The sequence below is a fragment of the Pleurodeles waltl genome, chromosome 3_1 (genome assembly GCF_031143425.1).
Source record: "Pleurodeles waltl isolate 20211129_DDA chromosome 3_1, aPleWal1.hap1.20221129, whole genome shotgun sequence".
In the NCBI taxonomy this organism is placed as follows: Eukaryota; Metazoa; Chordata; class Amphibia; order Caudata; family Salamandridae; genus Pleurodeles; species Pleurodeles waltl.
This window is the reverse complement of record NC_090440.1, coordinates 1215898659-1215917653: the sequence shown is the minus strand read 5'-3', so window position 1 is coordinate 1215917653 and position 18995 is coordinate 1215898659. Positions and strand designations below refer to the sequence as shown.

General features: G+C 42.4%; 1 protein-coding gene across 22 annotated transcripts in view; it reads left to right on the top strand.

Annotated features, from left to right (window-relative positions):
- PKNOX2 (PBX/knotted 1 homeobox 2) overlaps positions 1-18995 on the top strand; it is a 3670033-nt gene that overhangs the window by 2572572 nt on the left and 1078466 nt on the right. For all 22 annotated transcript variants that reach the window (XM_069224545.1, XM_069224549.1, XM_069224540.1 and 19 more), the window contains one exon: positions 8773-8889. In XM_069224545.1, the coding sequence (XP_069080646.1) occupies positions 8773-8889 (117 nt within the window). The remainder of the gene's footprint in view (positions 1-8772; positions 8890-18995) is intronic.

Here is an 18995-nt window from a genome sequence, read left to right as displayed (position 1 = left end):
ATGGACCATAGATGTGCATGGTAAACGAGTTCCCATCGTTAAGAAAGTTGTTAAAAGTTAAGTAATTACCAACTCCTTGAGAGCAAATTTCTACTCTGGAAACATTACATTTACTCTGCCTCATTTTACGAGCTTGTAAGACGCAGACGTAGTGCACAAAGGGCCCATGAAGAAGTCTCGAATTACTGCGTTGGTAGCACACCTCATAAACCCTCATACTTGCTTGTGATCTTGCTCGTTGAAATAGTAGCTTTGTCTAATTAAACCAATTTCATTTCAGTACCCTGTGTGTATTTTAACTACTTTTATTCTGTGTTGCCGGCACATGAAAAACTCCTGCAGAAGGCTTGCATTTTTTCTGACTGCTCCGGTTATTGCAATAAATAGATCAATTGTTCTGAAATCAAACCTATTTAGAGAGAAATGCAGATCACAGAATGAAACTGGTCAGTTGTGCTCCCTTAGGAGCTTTATGTATTACAGCAAGTGTCAGATCGACTAATCTCCACAGAGGAAATCACAAAACCATTAGCTGCTTCTGCTCAGCTGGTGGATCCTTGAAGAGAAAATAGGCTGCGATTTTGTTTTTGAGATAACCGCCTGTTTCACTGAGGTTTCATTCACGTTAATGACGTCCATCATGAAAATAATATGAAGAACTATATATTTCACTAGATCAGCTGGTTCCTGATTTTCATCTGGGTATTTTCTATTGCTTTTCACATTTCTAAACTATTTAATCTTAGTGTTGGGCTGAAGAAAACAATTTCTACCACAGGAGCATTCTAACTACTTTACCATCTCCCTAGTAGTTTGTACCGAGGCGATGTTTACAAATGCTGGGAACGTACTATCATTGTTTATTTTTGCCTTTTTATATAGTGGAATGATGGACTAAAGTTTTTTGCAAGTTTACAATTAAAAAATCAGTTGCATTTGGTAACTATATAACTAAAATGCAAACATACTAGGTTACTTTCAAGAGGGCGACACTCCAAAATATCTCGCATTTAAAAGGTAACATTTGCTAAAGGAACAAAAAAACGGCCAATGGTGTGTTAGGATGCACGTTTACACACACTCATGCATGAGCTGCAAATTTGGACTGTGTTTTGCGAATAGGAGAAATCATTTCAAGATGGCCACCAGCGTTTCATAATATGTTCACATGGCCGGTAGGTCACTTTAGATTTCTTTTTCTAATGAAGATAAAGAAAAAAGGATTCCGAGATGGCTATAGATAATCCTGCATGCATGCACGTGCATCATAACACACTAGCAGTCACTTTGGCATATATATTAAATTATAATTTACCTCTCTAACCATCACCGGTTTACAGTGATACATTTAAAATAAAAGTATGCATGCAATGATGCAGAAAGAAAAAGAAACAAGCAGCCTGGTATCAGTGTGCAGATGCTATGACTTCACAGTAGTAATTTCATTTAAAAAACATGAATTGATTAATTAAAAAGAGTGTGTGGTGCCCAAAGGGAAGAAGCTGTGTTGAAACTAGATGAGTAGATGAGTGGGACTACTCCAGAGAGAATGCAGGTGTGTGAGGGGTAAAAAGATGAGGGAGGAGAAATCAAGGAAATGCATGCGTTGGGTTTGAGTTTTGAATAACAAATCAAACAGTAGTCTTATGATATCAGTAGTGGCAGGCTGCAGCTCATCCAATCAGAAACATGGTAAAGAAGAAATCCTCCAGAAAGTGGACGAACAACAAAATATGAGGAGGAAATTCATTAAATAAGGAGCATGGAACTGAGACAGACAAGAAAGTCATCCAGCCATGAATAAGGGGCTGAGCTCAAGACCACTGTACGTATTGCTTTATTGTATTGTAGACCACAGGTTTTTTGATAATACACAGATGGAGCTGTCTGTAGTCAAGATCTAAAAAGTAAAGTGTTAAAGTGACAAGAGAGATACAAGACCAGGTACATGAATAAACAAGTACACATCATAAATCTTTGTTGCAACTAAAGGAGTTAGACAATAAAAGAATAGTAAGAATAACCCCAGGGGAGGCAATATATACAAAAGTCACTGCACTGCAGAAAGAAAAAATAATCCCTATTTCTCAACATGTACAGCTAACACATGGACTGAAAGCAAACAAATATTTGCATATTGTTTTAAAGTTCAGACATGCAAAACCAATTTTGATAAACAGATGATATACACACAAAGAACCCTTCAGCCCTAGAGCATTAAAATATAGGACACTCATAAATACCAAAGATACCATTCATACTTCACACAGAACTTGGTTGATGAAAATATGCAACGCCAAATTGGCATCATTGGATCAGAAGTCGAACAAACAAACAAACAGAAAAATCCCTATTAATATCAGAAAGATAAGTCACATTTGTAATTATTCTGACCCGTAATAGGGCTTATTAGGCCTATTTCTCATCGGTAGGTCCTATTCCCAAAACCAAACAAGATAAAATAATACATATGGAAGAAAATAGAACTATGCAAACGAATCATCTGTATTATTCTTAATCTTCACTGTTGCAGCCTAGACTGGAGAGGCTGTTGCACAGGTGGCAACACCCGTTTTGGTGCAAGGTGGCCCAACGACCACGCACCTTCCTCAGGGCACATCAGATAGACCAACATGAGGGTAAAATCCCAAAAAGGAAAGGAGGGGTCTCCATCCTACCAGTTGTATAAATGACATTCATTCACATCATACTTCACGCTGATTATGGGCGCAGCAATGTAACACAGATTCCTAAGGGTGCTAAGCATGTAACCGCAGGGTCAAATGCTGACCTGGATACTATTTGTACGGAGAAAAAAATCCCCGTAGAGATAAGACTTGTCAAGCAAAAAGGCTGATCTACAAGTTACAGGCCAAGAGCAGAACCCAGAGTAGAGAAACCTTTTCCTCTATTGCTTGAGTTACATTCTACATTTGTTACCAAAGATCGTCTTAGTCGATGAGAAGTCTTCCCCATCTCTCTGTTGACATCTGGCACCACTTTACAATAATCAGGCCCATTGTTCTGGTCTGTGGCATACACAGCTTCTGTTTGTGCAGCTGGCACAGACCACAACCGGAATAAACAAGGAATGTGTTTTCCTCTTTGCGGGCACCTGCACTGGGAGAACACAGCAGTAAAAGGGAAAGAGTAGTTTTAAATGATGTACCATCTTTCTCTTTCAGTGGACTGACCTGCCTTCTTAGCATGGGCTGAGCTTCCCACGCCCTTTCAAGATGCCCCATGTGTGATGTAGTAATAAGGTGTTTCCTTATTTGCACTGGGCCACCCTACATTACATTGTGCAAGAAAAAAGGCAACACACAAGACAGGTTCTACAAGCATCTGTGGACCCCTCTTTAAAACGGATATGCCACAGGGGCGGATGCTAAACAAGTGTAAAAGTCTCTTATTTCCCAAGAGCACTTACGTACCCCAGCTCCAAGTGTGATCTGAATGTCTTTCACCCTTCCATCTTTCCATCCATCCTATTTTCAGTAATACCTGATCTTTATAGCTTTTAGAAATGACAAAAGCAGGGATGCTGAGCACTCTGTAGCATACTATTATTATTATTCAAAATAATAATATTAATATCATTGTTGATGATGCTGTTTAATGAAAACATTAGACAACAGTATGGAGGAATCTATTTTTTTGTTCTTGAATAAATAGTGCAATTGATTTTTAATTATAGTATAGGTACTACCATGACCATTCTTTTACTGCACTAAATACATTTTAATGGAAAAAATATTTTATGAATTAGTAAATATTCTGTCCTTGTTGCCCAGACTAGATGATAGTTGTAAGAATAACATATAACACCTTTCAAAAAGTAGCAAATGCCACTTCCCCTAAGCCAGAGATCTTCACATGTTTTCATTTTGTTTCTCTGACCACCCCCTAAGCAGCATTTTTTAAGGTAGGCCCCCCCTTCAATCTTATGGCAAAGATCGGGAGAGCAGGCGGTGGGATGATCGCAGGGGGAAGGGATCATTAGATCATTTTGGGGGTGCTTTTCTGTAGCTCGTAATCCACTCTAAATGAAAGACTTTGAAAAGAGCAACAGCTTCAAACAAAAACAGAATATACCAAAACACTGTTCCCCATAATTGGAGTGCTGTGGTCCCCAATACAACTCCACCTGCTGCACTAATGATGGTTATAACCCTGAGAAGTAGGATAGCTCCTCTTCTTCTTTCACACCTTCTCCACCATGCCTGACCTTCACTTTAATTTTGAAACTAGCTCTCTCTCTTTTTTTTCTCCAAATATGAGCTACTCATGTTGTCACCCTTTTTGTGCCAAAGGTTCGATCTGCCCTGAAACAAGCAAGGAAAATAAGCCCCTTGCTCACCTTTTATTGTAAAGCATTCATAATTGTGATGAAGTTGGCCCTGGACCAAAAATGTCCCTGCACCTGCTTTACTAATAATAGCTAATGCCTTGCAAAGCAAGCTCTCACCTCTGAGCGTTGTTAGCAACACGGGCTTCCATCTCATACCATCCCTCTCATCTCTCATCATCCCTCTTCTTCTCATCTCTCTGATGCTCAAATCCATGTGTCTTTTCTGCTTCGGTTTTCCTTACCCTTGGATCATTGCTCCAAGCTTTGAAAGAAATACTGGCACAGCAAGTATGACCTGGGCTTGTAATGCGATTGCACCACTAATGATACCCACAGCTCCAAGAAGCAGGCTGTCTACTCTGCTCACTCAACGGGGTCATCACTTCTAAGCCAGATGCCCAAAGCAGGCTTTAAGTTGATCTGTGAAAAAAACGAGAAGAATAAAATACACATTTAGCCCCCCAACACTCACCCACCCTCTGTTGCTTGGGCTCCGACAAGTGTACAGCATTGGTGACAAGGGCTATAATGCTAGCAAGGAAAATACACTCCTTCGTCCTTTTCCATAGTAAGGCTGGCATAACCTGGGTCCAGTGGCCACTTATTGAGGGTAAGAATAGCTCCTGTCCTCTGCTGTGAAGCAGAGCGAGGGTTAAAGAACTAAAGAAGAAACGCCTTCTCACAGGATGTTTGCTATCTTCTAAAGAGTAGACATCTTTTAACTCCGTAAAAGCACTGGTCAGAGAGCCCAGCCTCCCTGTTCAGTGTAACCCACCATACATATGCCTCCAATAGATCCCTTTGAAGAGGGACTTTGGGAGTCCTCATGCAATTGTGGGACTCGTTCAGAGGTTCTCACATCCTCGCTCTGACAGGTGGGATATAATGTTCCCAAGCCACAGAATCTTGACAACCCAAGGAAGCTTTAAAATGTCCTCAAGCCCCATCCTAAAGGATGCTAAATCTGCAGAAGCCCAGATCCTCCTCCACTACAGCAGAAGTCTGAATCCTGCCCTGTGGCTAAAGGGCCTCTATCTAAATTCCATGCAGAGGGGGATAAGTGGGGTACTAGCTTGGAGATTGGTGTGGAGTTGTAAACCTCCTTCTCAACCAGCTCCACATCGGTAGTATTCTCGTGCCCTCAAAGTTCCCCACCATATAAAGCCCTCTCCGTGTGCTCGAAGTTTATACATTTGGAGGGCCGGGGATAGAATAAAAGAGTATAATTCCATTTGATTAGTTTGACTTGCATATATTTTTAATTAGAGTTTTAAATGTTATTTTATATGCAGTTACCTAAAGGTGAAAAGAAAACTATTAAATGCAAATATTTTCTTCGTTTTAGCCATGTCTTTTACCCCCATCTCCATACTCACTAACCTTCCCCATCGTCCTCAATAGCATATATCACACACTCCTTTCATGCCACTTTAACTGTTGCTGTAAATGAAGATAGTCTGGAATAGCGCCTGTCAGGCTTCCGGGCTATCTTCATTTACTAGTAATTACACACTCAATTCCCCCCCCCCCCCCCCCTCCCCTTGGGAACATATTCACGGGCCCCCAACAAGCACACCCCAGAGTTTGAAGACCTCTGCCCTAAATAATTAAGATTAAAGGCAGGGCCGAAATAGATAAACATTGAAACACCGATCGGGTGAGCTAAACTATGGATCATAGAACCGTTGGGTCATTAGAAGTCAGTCCTGAAAGAACTAATCAAACGTAGTTCCTTGTGTATAATTCCTCAACTAAAGCATGTGAATAGTAATCTTTGAGTTGTATGTCCAAAGGAGATGTAGGGGAGCCCAAACCTAATGCATAGACATTTATTAACCCATACAAGTCAAAAAAGGATAAAATATTTAGCAGGGCAGTAAAAGAAAGCAAACAAAATAATAGATTCAGGACAAGAACCATGGGATAGGCTATCAAAAATGTGCCTCCTTTATAATCTGCCCTCTTGGCCGTTTGCTTTGCGTGGGTCCCGAACTTTTATTAAAAAAGAGCCCTTCTTTAACACTTATGCATGCCATCTTTTGTTGCGTCTCCCATTTCAATGTGGACATTTTCTCATTTGCATGGGATTTTGCCTCTATTCAAAAGTGCAATCTCTTTGCAAGTATGACAGCATGCAGTGGGTTGAAAAGGGCCTGATGCGTCATGCTTAATGTCTTTTACCTGCAATGTACCCCTGCATACAATACCCCAATTCCACTGCATTCTTTAAGAAGGGACACAGTAGATCCCTGAGACTTTCTAGGGCCCCAAAGGAGAGATTATCTCACTGCATGCTCCCATTTCAAATCAAGATTGAGGTGCGCACTTGCAGATACAGTCCACATGCCTGCTTCCCCACGTCATTATTGACACAAGTGCACCATTCATCCGTCTTCTAAGCCGGAGGTTTGTGCCCCATGAGAATGAATGTAATCTCGCACTTCACTCAGTAGCGGCTCGCTGGAGGGAAAAGGGGCGGGAAAGGGGAGGGTTTGGAAAAACAACTTAAAAAAAAATGTATAATGAAAAAAAAACTTACCTTTTTGCTTCCAGATTGAACTGCAAGCACAGGCTCCCAGGGTGCCCGACGTCCAGTCCTAACTCCTAAGCGGGCAGCATGAAAGCAGAGTTAGGATTCGACGAAGCACCCTGGGTGCTCCATGGCAGACTGGAAGTCTCTGCCTGCTGCAGTGCCTGCGTCGCTGGGTTGCAGAGAGCCCAATGGTGCATGTGTGTTTGGCCAGCCCGAGACAACCGGCCAAACATACATGTGCACTGAGAGGGAGTGCTGTACACTCCCCCTCATCACAGCCCCCACCCCTTTCACAATAAAACAATAATAAACATTGGTAATTATTGTTTTATAGTAAAAGGTTTGCAGCTGCTGGTGGGGAAGGGGGGCGATGCTCCTCCACCATAGTGGAGGAGCCGTCCCTGACTGCACTTACCCCTGTGGTCCAACCACTCTTGCAATGATGGGAAGTCTGCATGTGAACTGATTTTTCACTTTTTTAAATGGGTTACATCGTTCTACTGTACCCATGGCATTCCCGCTGTGCTCCCACTTTGAAAATATGGCCCATGTACTGAAGCCCTATTTAAGAAAACTGTGCCAAAATAATCAGGTACCCTTCTACCCAAACCTGGTCAAGCTAACTCCAATCAAGAGATATCACTAATGTATAGCCAAGATTGACAGCTAAGTCACAGACAGAAAATTTCACCAGTGCAGTGAAACTGAGAAACAAAATGTGCTCCAGGCATCAGCGCAAAAACATTTTGCATCATTCAGCTAATTCAAATGACTATGCAGTTGTGTTGCACTGGTTCAAATTGCTTGAAGCCTGTACAATTTACATATTCTGACCCCAAGACTCAGGGGGTCATTCTGACCCTGGCGGTAAAAACCGCCAGGGCCAACGACCGCGGGAGCACCGCCAACAGGCTGGCGGTGCTCCCATGGGCATTCTGACCGCGGCGCTACAGCCGCGGTCAGAAACGGAAAACCGGTGGTGTACCGCCGGTTTCCCGCTGCCCTGGGGAATCCTCCATGGCGGCGCAGCTTGCTGCGCCGCCATGGGGATTCCGACCCCCATACCGCCATCCTGTTCCTGGCGGTTTCGGCCGCCGGAAAGAGAATGGCGGTATGGGGTGTCGTGGGGCCCCTGGGGGCCCTTCAGTGCCCATGCCAATGGCATGGGCACTGTAGGGGCCCCCGTAACAGGGCCCCACAAAGATTTTCAGTGTCTGCCATGCAACTGCACCCGTCGCACCCCTTCCACTCCGCCGGCTCCATTCGGAGCTGGCATCCTCGTGGAAGGGTGTTTCCCGCTGGGCTGGCGGGCAGCCTTTTGGCGGTCGCCCGCCAGCCCAGCGGGAAACCCAGAATACCCGTGGCGGTATTCTGGCGGGCCCCGCCAGGCCGGCGGCTACCGTCGCCGGCCAGGGTCGGAATGAGGCCCTCAGTCTTATGTAGTTGCATACTGTGTTGCTTTTTATGTGTTGATAAGTCTAGTAAAAGGCTTCTTTGTCACCCATTTCCTGCTCCATCTTACTCTTAAAGCAGATAAGTAACTTAAGTTATTGTCTAGAACATTTGTATAACTTTAGGATGAAGTAAATTGACAAGAAATCTGAACAAATATTCGTTAGTAAGAACTTTCTGTTCAAGGGTAAATATCTTGTTTATAAAAAAAAAAATCTTAAGCATATTGCGTATATTTTGTATTAATGCATTACTGTTCTGTGACATGACATGGGTTTTTAAACTGATGTTTGTGAATTTAATTTGATACATTTCTGCTGTTTTGTGCAAAAATTCTAAAACGTTCTACATGCACCAGTAAAATGTGGCCAAATAATAGTTTTTCATTGTCACCTCATGAATTAAGTTTCCTAAGTTATCTACTTTGCTTCTTTAGGCTAGTGAGAGTGCTTGGCTGGTTAAGGTGTCACAAAAGGTTGCAGGTTCCAGACCTGCCAAGGTTGATTCCGCCTCTCATGTTGAGGAAGATAAAATGAGAGCCATTCCAAATTTGGTAATGTATAACTGTCACAGTAGCAAATAGCTCTCATTATTTTAAAAACAGATTCATAATTATTATTTCATAAACACTTACTCATGCTCTCTTGATATGCATCTGTGTCATATGAATTCTTACTAAGGTTGATATTGCCAACTTTGAAAATGTATTTTTTGTACCATTGATGAAACAATGTGCAAATGTTGCAATATTTTTATAACACTCTTTATTGATTTTGTTCGTACTATAAATGTATATATGTATGTCAATAAAGCATAAATTATAGGAACACAACAAACACGGTCTCATGATTATAATATATACTCAAGATTTGCGTTAACTATGCATATATCACATATTGACATTTGCAAACTAGCTATTCAGATCTCCCCAGACTTGTTGATGTTTCAACAAACACCCCTTTACTTATTTAAAATTGTTCTGCCTGGGTACAATAGTCCACCCCGCAAGTTCACTCTGCCGCAAACTGGGCTAATTCTGATGTCTGTTGTCATTTATTGTCTTTGTTGGCAATGATGCATCCCGTGCCAACAAATAATCTAATATTTAACCTGCCTTCACTTTTTATCCATCAAATCCAACAGCGTCATTTTTTACTCTGGCGTGATCGGCTTTCCCATTACTTGAAATAAAATTGCACATATACTGCTCCAGTATTTCTGTATCGTGGGGCACTCCCATATCATGTGATAGAACTTTCCAAAGTCCGTCTTCCATCTCAGGCAATGGAAGTCTATGCCGCGTCACATTTTACTAGTCTTGTGGGACTGTAATAAATCATTTGCAAGAATCTAAGTTGGATCGAACTCAGTCTCATGGACACCGCCAACCAGTGTTGTAATAAAACTAAAAGTGGCCCGCTACAAAGTACCCTTAAGGGGCCCCCTTCGACCTGGACCTAATCAGGGTCCTGCTGCCCGTGCACAGTGTACAGTGCTGAGGAGGCCGCCTGGAGCTCGCCCCCCCCGCACTGCAGGAGCCTTTGTTACACCCTTGCCGCCATCACTCTGGGGTCATTTTAGCCTCTACCCAATCCTTCGCCTCCAGGGAACGCGCATCTTGATTTCAGGGTACATTTTTGAAATCCTCTTCTCACTTAGCACTGCCATTGTGATTCGTGCTTCCAAAGGGTTTTTCTACCCTGAGGGTCTACAGATCTTATTGCTATGTCTAAGGGCACAATGCAGTGTTAAATAGCTGTAAAATTGTGTTTTGTGCGTGTCATACGTGTCAGTGAGATGTGTAAATATGCGTGTAGAACTTCCCTCCCAGACATCGGCTGACTTACACATTCCTATAATGTCCAATCCCCAAAAACCTTCTAATTTTACTATGTGCTTTACCTAGTTTCCATTCTATAACAGGTTTTCTGCGGTCAGCACTCCATCCTTTCTAATCCATTTCAGTTTCTGATGCCAACACAATCTTGATGTCTGGATTGCACGAGGGAGTTCAGTGTGTTTATGTGAACCATATAATTGATAAAATAGACCATGGTGCTTAATGGCCATGAGCATTGAGGCCATTGCTGGGTCTCCCGACCTGCAAACAGTCAATCAATATTTGGTACAATGGTGCTGGCCCAGTATTACAATTTAACATTAGCAATTAACAGGCCCCCTCTTATGGACCAAATATACATCAGTGATATGCATTTCAAGGGTGGCCTTCCACCCACAGAAATTCTTTTATTGCTGATCTAACCCACTTCGCTAGCGTCTCTGTAACCAGAACAAAAATTAGGTGATAGGGGAAAACCCCTGCAAGGTACCCCACTCAGTGGCAAAAGAGGGGAAATAACTCCACGTTCACACTGACCCTCGCCCACAGTTTGGCATAAAGTATTGATGCATATTTGCAGCAAAGGGTGCCAAAGTTCATGCATTCCAATGAGCAGAACATAAAGTTCTATCAAACCAAATCATACGCCTTTTTAAAGTCTAGGGAAGTAGGGCACTCTACTCCTCTACCACAGCTAACATAGTTCTATTCACCTTTATCAGTCTGTTTGCCAGCACTTTCGTAAGGATCTTTACCTCTAGGTTAATTAGGTAAATAGGCCTCTATAATTCCTACCTGCCCAGTGTTTTCCCTGATTTCAAAATTACAGAGGTTATAGCTCCTTGTAAATCATAAGGCATTTCCCCAGACAACAGGTTGTCTGTATACATTACCTGAAGTGAAGAGACTAAGGGCCTTGTTATTATTTGGCCAAGCAGGTGGTGATTAATAATGCACTGGAAGGAACCTCCGTCATCACTGTCACAGTTCCTGCCAATGCATTTGCTGTTCTGTGCAGGGCTGATCGACATGATGCAGCCCTACACCAAACAGTTTTCTTTTTTTATTTTCAAAAAGAAAATCTTGAAACAGGATTTTCGTTTTGAAAATAAAATATAAAATGCTCTTCTTGCCATCGGAGTCATCTCCCATGGCAGGGTGGGCATTATTAGCATTTTATTATCGCACACCACCAGGGTTTGCCGATGGGTGAAGGGCAGTAAAGGTGGTTATACGTTTGCCCACCCTGATTGAGTGCGTGGACATATACCACCCTTACTTTATTAGGCCCTCAGAGAGGTTTGGCAATGGGAATGATGGAGAAGTCAACACTGTAGCCAAACCTTTGATCCACCTGCATTTAAGCTGAGAGTTTGACCATTATGTTGGAGGTACGGATACTATGTCACTAGTGCACCGGAGTCTCCTTACATCCAACATTTAAATCCAGCCCTAAGTGAGATGCATATTTCTTGAAGACCTCAAGCGGGTATCCATTTCGACTAAAGGTTTTCCAGCAGGAAATGAGTGAATGGCACTTAGAAATACTACTTCAGTCAGTGGTTCCCTCAGCCTTTGTCTATCTATTTTCAGGGAGCCTGTGTATTATTAGAGCTTCTGTAATCGAGTGTCTGTCTTTGGCTGTGATTGAAAGCTGCTTTGCATAAAGGTAAGCATAGTAAAACACAAATTCCTGGGCAATTGATTTGGGGTTTGTGTGAGTTTGTGCTGTTTGGGAGAGAATATTGGGGACTATTCTAATGCCTGGTCTTTGTTTTTCTGGCAGTACAGCAGTTTTCCTGCCTTGACACCAGTTTTATAAAATTTGTATTGTGTAGCTGTGTTTGCTAAGGATGCAGAGTCCAGCAATTTCTGTCGAAGCGATAGCATCATCACCCCCTAGTTTTTTACCTTAATTGAACATCTGGAGTCCGTGCCAGCTTCTTTCAGCCTTATTTATACCAGTTTCTGTCTCTTAAAGTTTCTTTACGCCTTGTCTGTTTAATCACTATTGCAATATAATTATATATAATGCATTGAGGATAATAGTCTCATGAGTTTGGTTACTATTGGTGTCATCCCCAGACCCATGACTGAGTTAAAGTGTCCCCCACTAATGTGTGTCCTGCAGGAGGCAGGAGGAGCACTTTTGAGAGTGTTTATACTGAATCCTCTATCACGGGAGGCACAGCACAAACCCACACACTGGATCAGTACGCTTTTCCCATCTTCCCCACTCACGCTGTAAATCTGCCTAGGTCCTTGTAATGTGTTTTCATAAATTGCAATGGAAGGTGTTTGTGTATGAGGACAGGTTTACCCCAGAAACGTTGGTGTAGGTGCCATTGTATACTCTCATGTAGTTTCCGCAGGATAAAAAGAGACATCTCATACCTAATAAGTAGGTCTCTTGCAACAGTTTCGTTACGCCACTGATTGCCACAGTAGTGCCTCGCACTGCAAAAACAATACTTTGTATGCCAATATTCTCCTTGCAGAACACCAGAATGCGATCACTCACAGTAAAGCCAGCCGATAGATAGAGAGAGAAATAGAATATTAATAAAAACAAAATATCTTGGTCAACGTCAGACCTAATTAGGGACCCAATTCTTAAAGAAAGTCACAAAAGTGCACCCATGCTATATGTCTTTGAATTAGTGGCTTTCTTGAATTCACAAGAACTTACAGGAGTAGACAAGGAAATCATACTCTTAGAAAATATCTGTGAACTGTATTTTAGCACAAGCACTTATGCATGTGTAGATTTGCTCATGCGAAAATCTATTGAGCGTTTACAAGTTCATGTTGACTCCAACCACTTTTTTCCCAACCCTGGAAGAACTTCTACTTCTGCCATTGTCAGGAATACATTTCCAACCTTTCTCAGAATGGTTAAAGATTAGAAAACAGCTGGTGAACATCCTTAAAGCATGCACGTTAGTAGGTTTGCAGACACAAAGGCATTTCAGCCCTGGAACTATTGCTTACTGCTTCCTCCATCCCAATATGTAGATCTGCGGAAAAGTAGCAAAATAAAGAAATTGCTATAGTAGGGTTTGAAATTGCAATTATTCAAGTCCTATCATAGTATTTGCCCTGGCATGATCAGGGAGGCAATTATCAGAGCTCTTACAGAACGAGATTGCTGCCATAATTTGTCACCGCACTACATGGCACCAGAGGGACAAGTACATTTTTTTACAGGACAAGTAGATTTAAGAAGCAACCTGTCCCCTGGACAAGTAGATATTTTATGAAATTCCACAACCCTGCTCCGAATATGGCAGTCAGCAGACCGCCAACACTGGCTGTCTGTTGGCTGCAGCAGCTTTGGCAGTCTTACAAAAAGACTGCTGAAGCCGTAATAAGGGCCTCAATCTAAACTAACTAAAAATCTCAACTCCTCCCCACCATACAAGTCTTAAATTAAAGCATACATTGCCCTGATCTCCTGGAAAATCAATTTAAAAACAAAATGAATGCTGTTTACACCTGTGGCCCTTTAATCCTCTATGAATGACCACACAATAACAAGGGCCCAAAAAAAGAAAGTGGTATTGGGCTCAACCTTTAAAAGGTCGGGTTCATCAGTGCCTCCACGTGACAATCTACACCAGCTCTTTTAAACTAACAATCTTTCTCCAGCCGATCGATCAATGGAGTATTTGTTTTTGTCCCATTTATTACTTAGGATAACACAAACATGTCAAGGGTGAGCTGCATATCACCATCTCTTTCTTCTCATGGTAATTGTAACTTCAATGCACTGACACTCTGTCAATACACAGGAGTATAGGCTGGTATGTTGTTCTCTGTTCAGGTCCTTTTCAGTTCCAACTTCTTTCCAGCTATCCCCTTGTAATCCTGTAATTACATCTTCCTCTTAAAGCTCCTTAACTATACCTCAATTAATTGGCCCCAGTACCTCACCCATGATCCCCATAACAAATAATCTCACTGCTCATCTTGTTGATCATCCACCTCACCCCCCCCCCCTATTTTTTACAAAGTATTCTCCCCATAATCTGTACCACATACCAGCAGACCTCCCCCACCTTGAACTCAAAGGGACAGATTTAGAAAGATTTTGAGTTGGGTTTGCATGACCTTTTTGATGTAAACTAGATCTTTTTGGCATTTACAAACAAACATGAGAAATTATTTGTGTTGGTTTGTAAGGAAAAGTTAATCAATTCAGAGTGAAGCCGTGCTGTGTGTTACTCTGCATCAAGTGACCGTTCCATGGGAGGTATATGGGTGTTCCCATGCCACCACCTATGGTTTGTGATGCAACACCGTAACTACTAGAAATAGTGGATAGGGTTTTATGGTACAAATTAACAGCACACATACAAAGTAGGAAAAGTTGTAAAATGTGTCTTGGTGTGGTATTTTGTACTGGAACAAAATCCTTCCAGTACAAACCTATGCTAGACTCACGCACACATACTTGTACTATGGCACCACGGGTGTGCATAGTGCTTGGCAGCAAAATTCTGCAGCAGTGTTAGGGACAGAGGAGAAGAGTGCCATATCTCTGTTTATAAGGCACCTTCCTACTCTATCCCTAGAATGTAATGCAGCACAGCACTTTTGACTGCTGTGTTGCGTGACACTTTTGTAAATCCGGGCCTTAGTCCTTCTAATGATCACCAAACTGACCCTTATGGAAAAATCCAGTTTGTTCATGTCAGCCCTTGTCAAGCTTATTTCAGATGTGCAAATCCATAAAAAGATATATAAAACGCTAAAGATTCAATCTTTTACAAAAACTTTAAAAGTTTAGAAATTCAATTTCACATACATTTCTCTAAGGTGCTTTGCCTTTAATTGATGATGATCTTTAACAATGTAAATGTCATAATTAATTATCATTTGAGCCTTTACCACCGTGTATATCGTTCTGTGATAACAACTTGAGATGAAGCCAAATCAAAGTGTCATTTTCAGATAGCTGAAACAGGTATTCCAGGCAGAAATATTTTGATATTTTAAAAGCCACAGGCATTAAAATGGCATCCTTGCATATCTTAGAAATTTTAAATTAATTTATTACAATATTTGTTAAAATAGATAGTGTCCACATACTACAGTATCATCTACACTCTGAAAAAAAACATATGCCTTCATTGGTGCACTGTTTATACCCTTCCATATTACATCACTTACACAATGTGAATCAAGGCATTTACAACAACACTTACATCTGAAATGACAGAATTTATGAGCACAAAGTGCGCAGAGAAGGTGTGAGATAATTAATGTAGCGTGGCAAGTGAGGTGACAACACTGAATACTGAGGTATACGACTTATAATTATTTGAAAGTGGTGTGTAAATTATATATCTAAGGCATAACTATAACTTTTGAATTTCTAATGTTTGTCTAGTTTAAGCTGGGTTTGTATAGAAAGAATAAATACATTTTTCCTAACTATAACTTATCCCCAACCTTTGGTTTTTCCATTGATTGTCAGTGGTTTTTATTATTTATTAAAAGTACATTTCAAATCATAGTATTGAGTATACGCTGTAGTGGCGTACATTGGAGTAGCGTCCAATGGAGTGGTGTACAGTGGAATAGCACATAGTACAGTAGCAAACAGTGAAGTGGAATACAGTTGAGTAGCATACACTGGAGAGAGAGATAGAGGGGAATATAATACGGTGAAGTGTTGTCCAATGGAATAGTGTAGAATAGGGTGGTATAAAGTAGAATGGTATACACTGAAGTGGAGTACAGTGGAGAAGCATCTAGTGGAGTGGCATTCAGTGGATTAGTGAACAGTGGAGTGTTGGAGAGTGGAGTGGCATAAGCTAGAATAGCGTAGAGTGGAGTGGAATCACATTTACAGGAGTAGCTTATAGTTGAGTGGCATAGGATAGAGTGGAATAACATACAATGAACTGGCATAGAATGGAGTGCTTACAGCCTAATAACATAGAGTGAAGTGGTGTAGACTGCATTAGCGTACAGTAGCGTGGGGTAGAGTTGAATAATGTGGACTGGAGTTGTGTACAGTGTAACATTCTAGAGTGGAGTGGCATAGAGTGGAGTATGGTATAATGGAATAGCATAAATATCAGTACAGTGGACTGGAGTACAGTGGAATCGTGTAGAGTGGCGTACATAGGAGTGGCATACCTTGGAGAGCCGTAGACTGAAGTGGCTTGCTGTACAATATGGTAGAGTGAAATAGACTACAGGTGAGTGGCATAGAGTGGAATGACGTCCAAGGCCATAGTGTACAAAGGAGTGGCATAGAGAGGAGTGTCATACACTGCAGTGGTATACACTGTTGTTGGCGTAAAGTGGAGTAACATCCACTGGAGTGGTGTACAGTGAAATAGAGTACAGTGGACTGTGCTACAGTGGAGTAGCATAAGTAACATTGCATAGATTGGAGTGGCCATAGAGTGGAGTGGTGTAGAGTGAAATAGCATATACTGGAGTGGAGTACAGTAGAGTGGCATAGACCTGAGAAGTGTAGAGTGGAATGAGGTAGAGTGAAATACCACACAGTGGAGTGGTATAGAGTGAAGTTGCATACAGTGTAAAAGTGTAGATTGGAGTGGCATAGAGTGAGGAGGGGTAATGTGAAGTGGTATTGAGTGAAATGGTGTACACTGTACGCTGTACACTGTACACGGTACACTGTAGTGGCGTATGTGAAATACCATAGGGTGTAATGTTGTATAGTGGAATGGCTTACACTGGAGTAGCATACAGTGCAGCAGCATACACTGGAGTGGGGTGGTGTGGAGTACCATACAGTGGAGTGGCATAAGGTGGAGCTGTTAACAGTGGCACAGCTTAGAGTACAATGGCATATTGTGAATTGGTGTAGAGTGTAGTGGCATACATTATAGTGGCATAGAGTGGAGAAGAATATAGAGTAGTTGCATACAGTGGATTGGTGCTGAGTGTAGTGGTGTACAATAGAGTTAGAGTTATGTGCAGTGGAGTGGTGTACAGTGGAATAGCATTGAGTGGAGTAGCATAGTGTGGATTGGCATTGAATGGAGTGGGCCATGCATCACACAACCTCAACATCGTATCTTACACCGATGACACCCAGCTGATCCTCTCACTCACCAAGGACCCCGCCACCGCCAAAATTCACCTCCACAATGGAATGAGGGCCATCGCCTACTGGATGGAGAGCTGTCGCCTGAAGCTGAACTCGGACAAGACGGAGATCCTCATCCTCGGCTCCACCCCCTCCGCCTGGGACGACTCCTGGTGTCCGGCCACCCTAGGAACCGCATCGACGCCCACCAACCATATACGCAACCTGGGATTCATCCTGGACTCATCGCTCACCATGACCCAGCAATTCAATGCTGCCTCATCATCCTGCTTCAACATGCTCCGCAAGATCTTCAGGTGGATCCCCACCAAAACCAGAAAGACGGTCACCCAGGCCCTTGTCAGCAGCAGACTGGATTACGGCAACGCTCTCTATGCGGGAACCATGGCCAAACTCCAGAAAAGACTGCAACGTATACAGAATGCCTACGCACACCTCATCATCGACATCCCACGCCGCAACCACATCTCAGCCCACCTGAGAGACCTACACTGGCTCCCCGTCAACATGAGGATCACCTTCAAGCTCCTCACCCATGCCACAAAGCACTCCACAATGCCAGCCCAGCTTACCTCAATGAACGACTCACCTTGTACACCCCCAACCGTCAACTGCGCTCTGCCAACCTCGCCCTCGCCACCGTTCCTTACATCCACAGGACTACAGCAGGCGGCAGATAGTTCTCCCACCTCGCTGCCAAGATCTGGAACACCCTCGCCATCCACCTATGACAGACCTGGGACCTGCTGACCTTCAGGAAACACCTCAAGACCTGGCTGTTCGAGCAGTAGCATCTGCGCCCCCCCCCACCTCCCCTTCAGCACCTTGAGACTCTCACAGGTGAGTAATGCACTCTACAAATGAATGATTGATTGATTGATTGATGCATGGTGCCCCTGCAAACATTTGTAAGTCGCTCCTAACTATTGCCATGCTACAGTATGGGTGACAGATAACAATAATAAATCTGTGTGTTAGTGATACATTGGGCCACTGTATCGCGCTGTGATTTTGTGGTATACTGTGATGGGAAGGTATTACCTAATTAGTCCCACATTTTTGCTCTATTTTGGGTTAGTGCCTTATTATTTATGTAACTAGTAGGTTTTCTTCTTTTCCCTACCTATTACCACTTTGTTAAAGTGTTAAAAGGTATATGAAAAATAATTTGTATTTTTCTATATTTTTTTTAAAGTTTGTGGTGCAGTGCACTAGTAGTTAGCAAGCAACTGTTCGTTTTTTAACCAATTTGCCTGTTTTCTTTGATTTTTTAAACTTCTGCGGTATTTTAGCACAATTTGCAAATTGTTTTTAAATATGTAAAAAACATAAAATGCAATGCAGTACATTATTGTGGTCATTATGACATTGGCAGTGACTGTTAAAGTGGTGGTAATACCACCAACAGGCTGGCGGTAATTACCGCCAAATTATGACCATGGCGGTGATAACTCCCATAGACAGATAATATACTACACCAACTGCCAGGGCGTTAACACCACTGACCACGGCAGTAGCCATCAACAGCCAGGCGGAAAACAAGGTACCGCCCACCATATTAAGACATAGCAAACCGCCACATTTCTGGGTTGGTACACACGGCATCAAAAGCCTGGTGGAAACAGAACACAGAAGACGAAAGACTCACCAACAGTGAAACAGAGAAGATCAACGCCGCCATGGAACTGGAACTTCAAGTCTTCCCGATGCTCTACTACGCCATGCT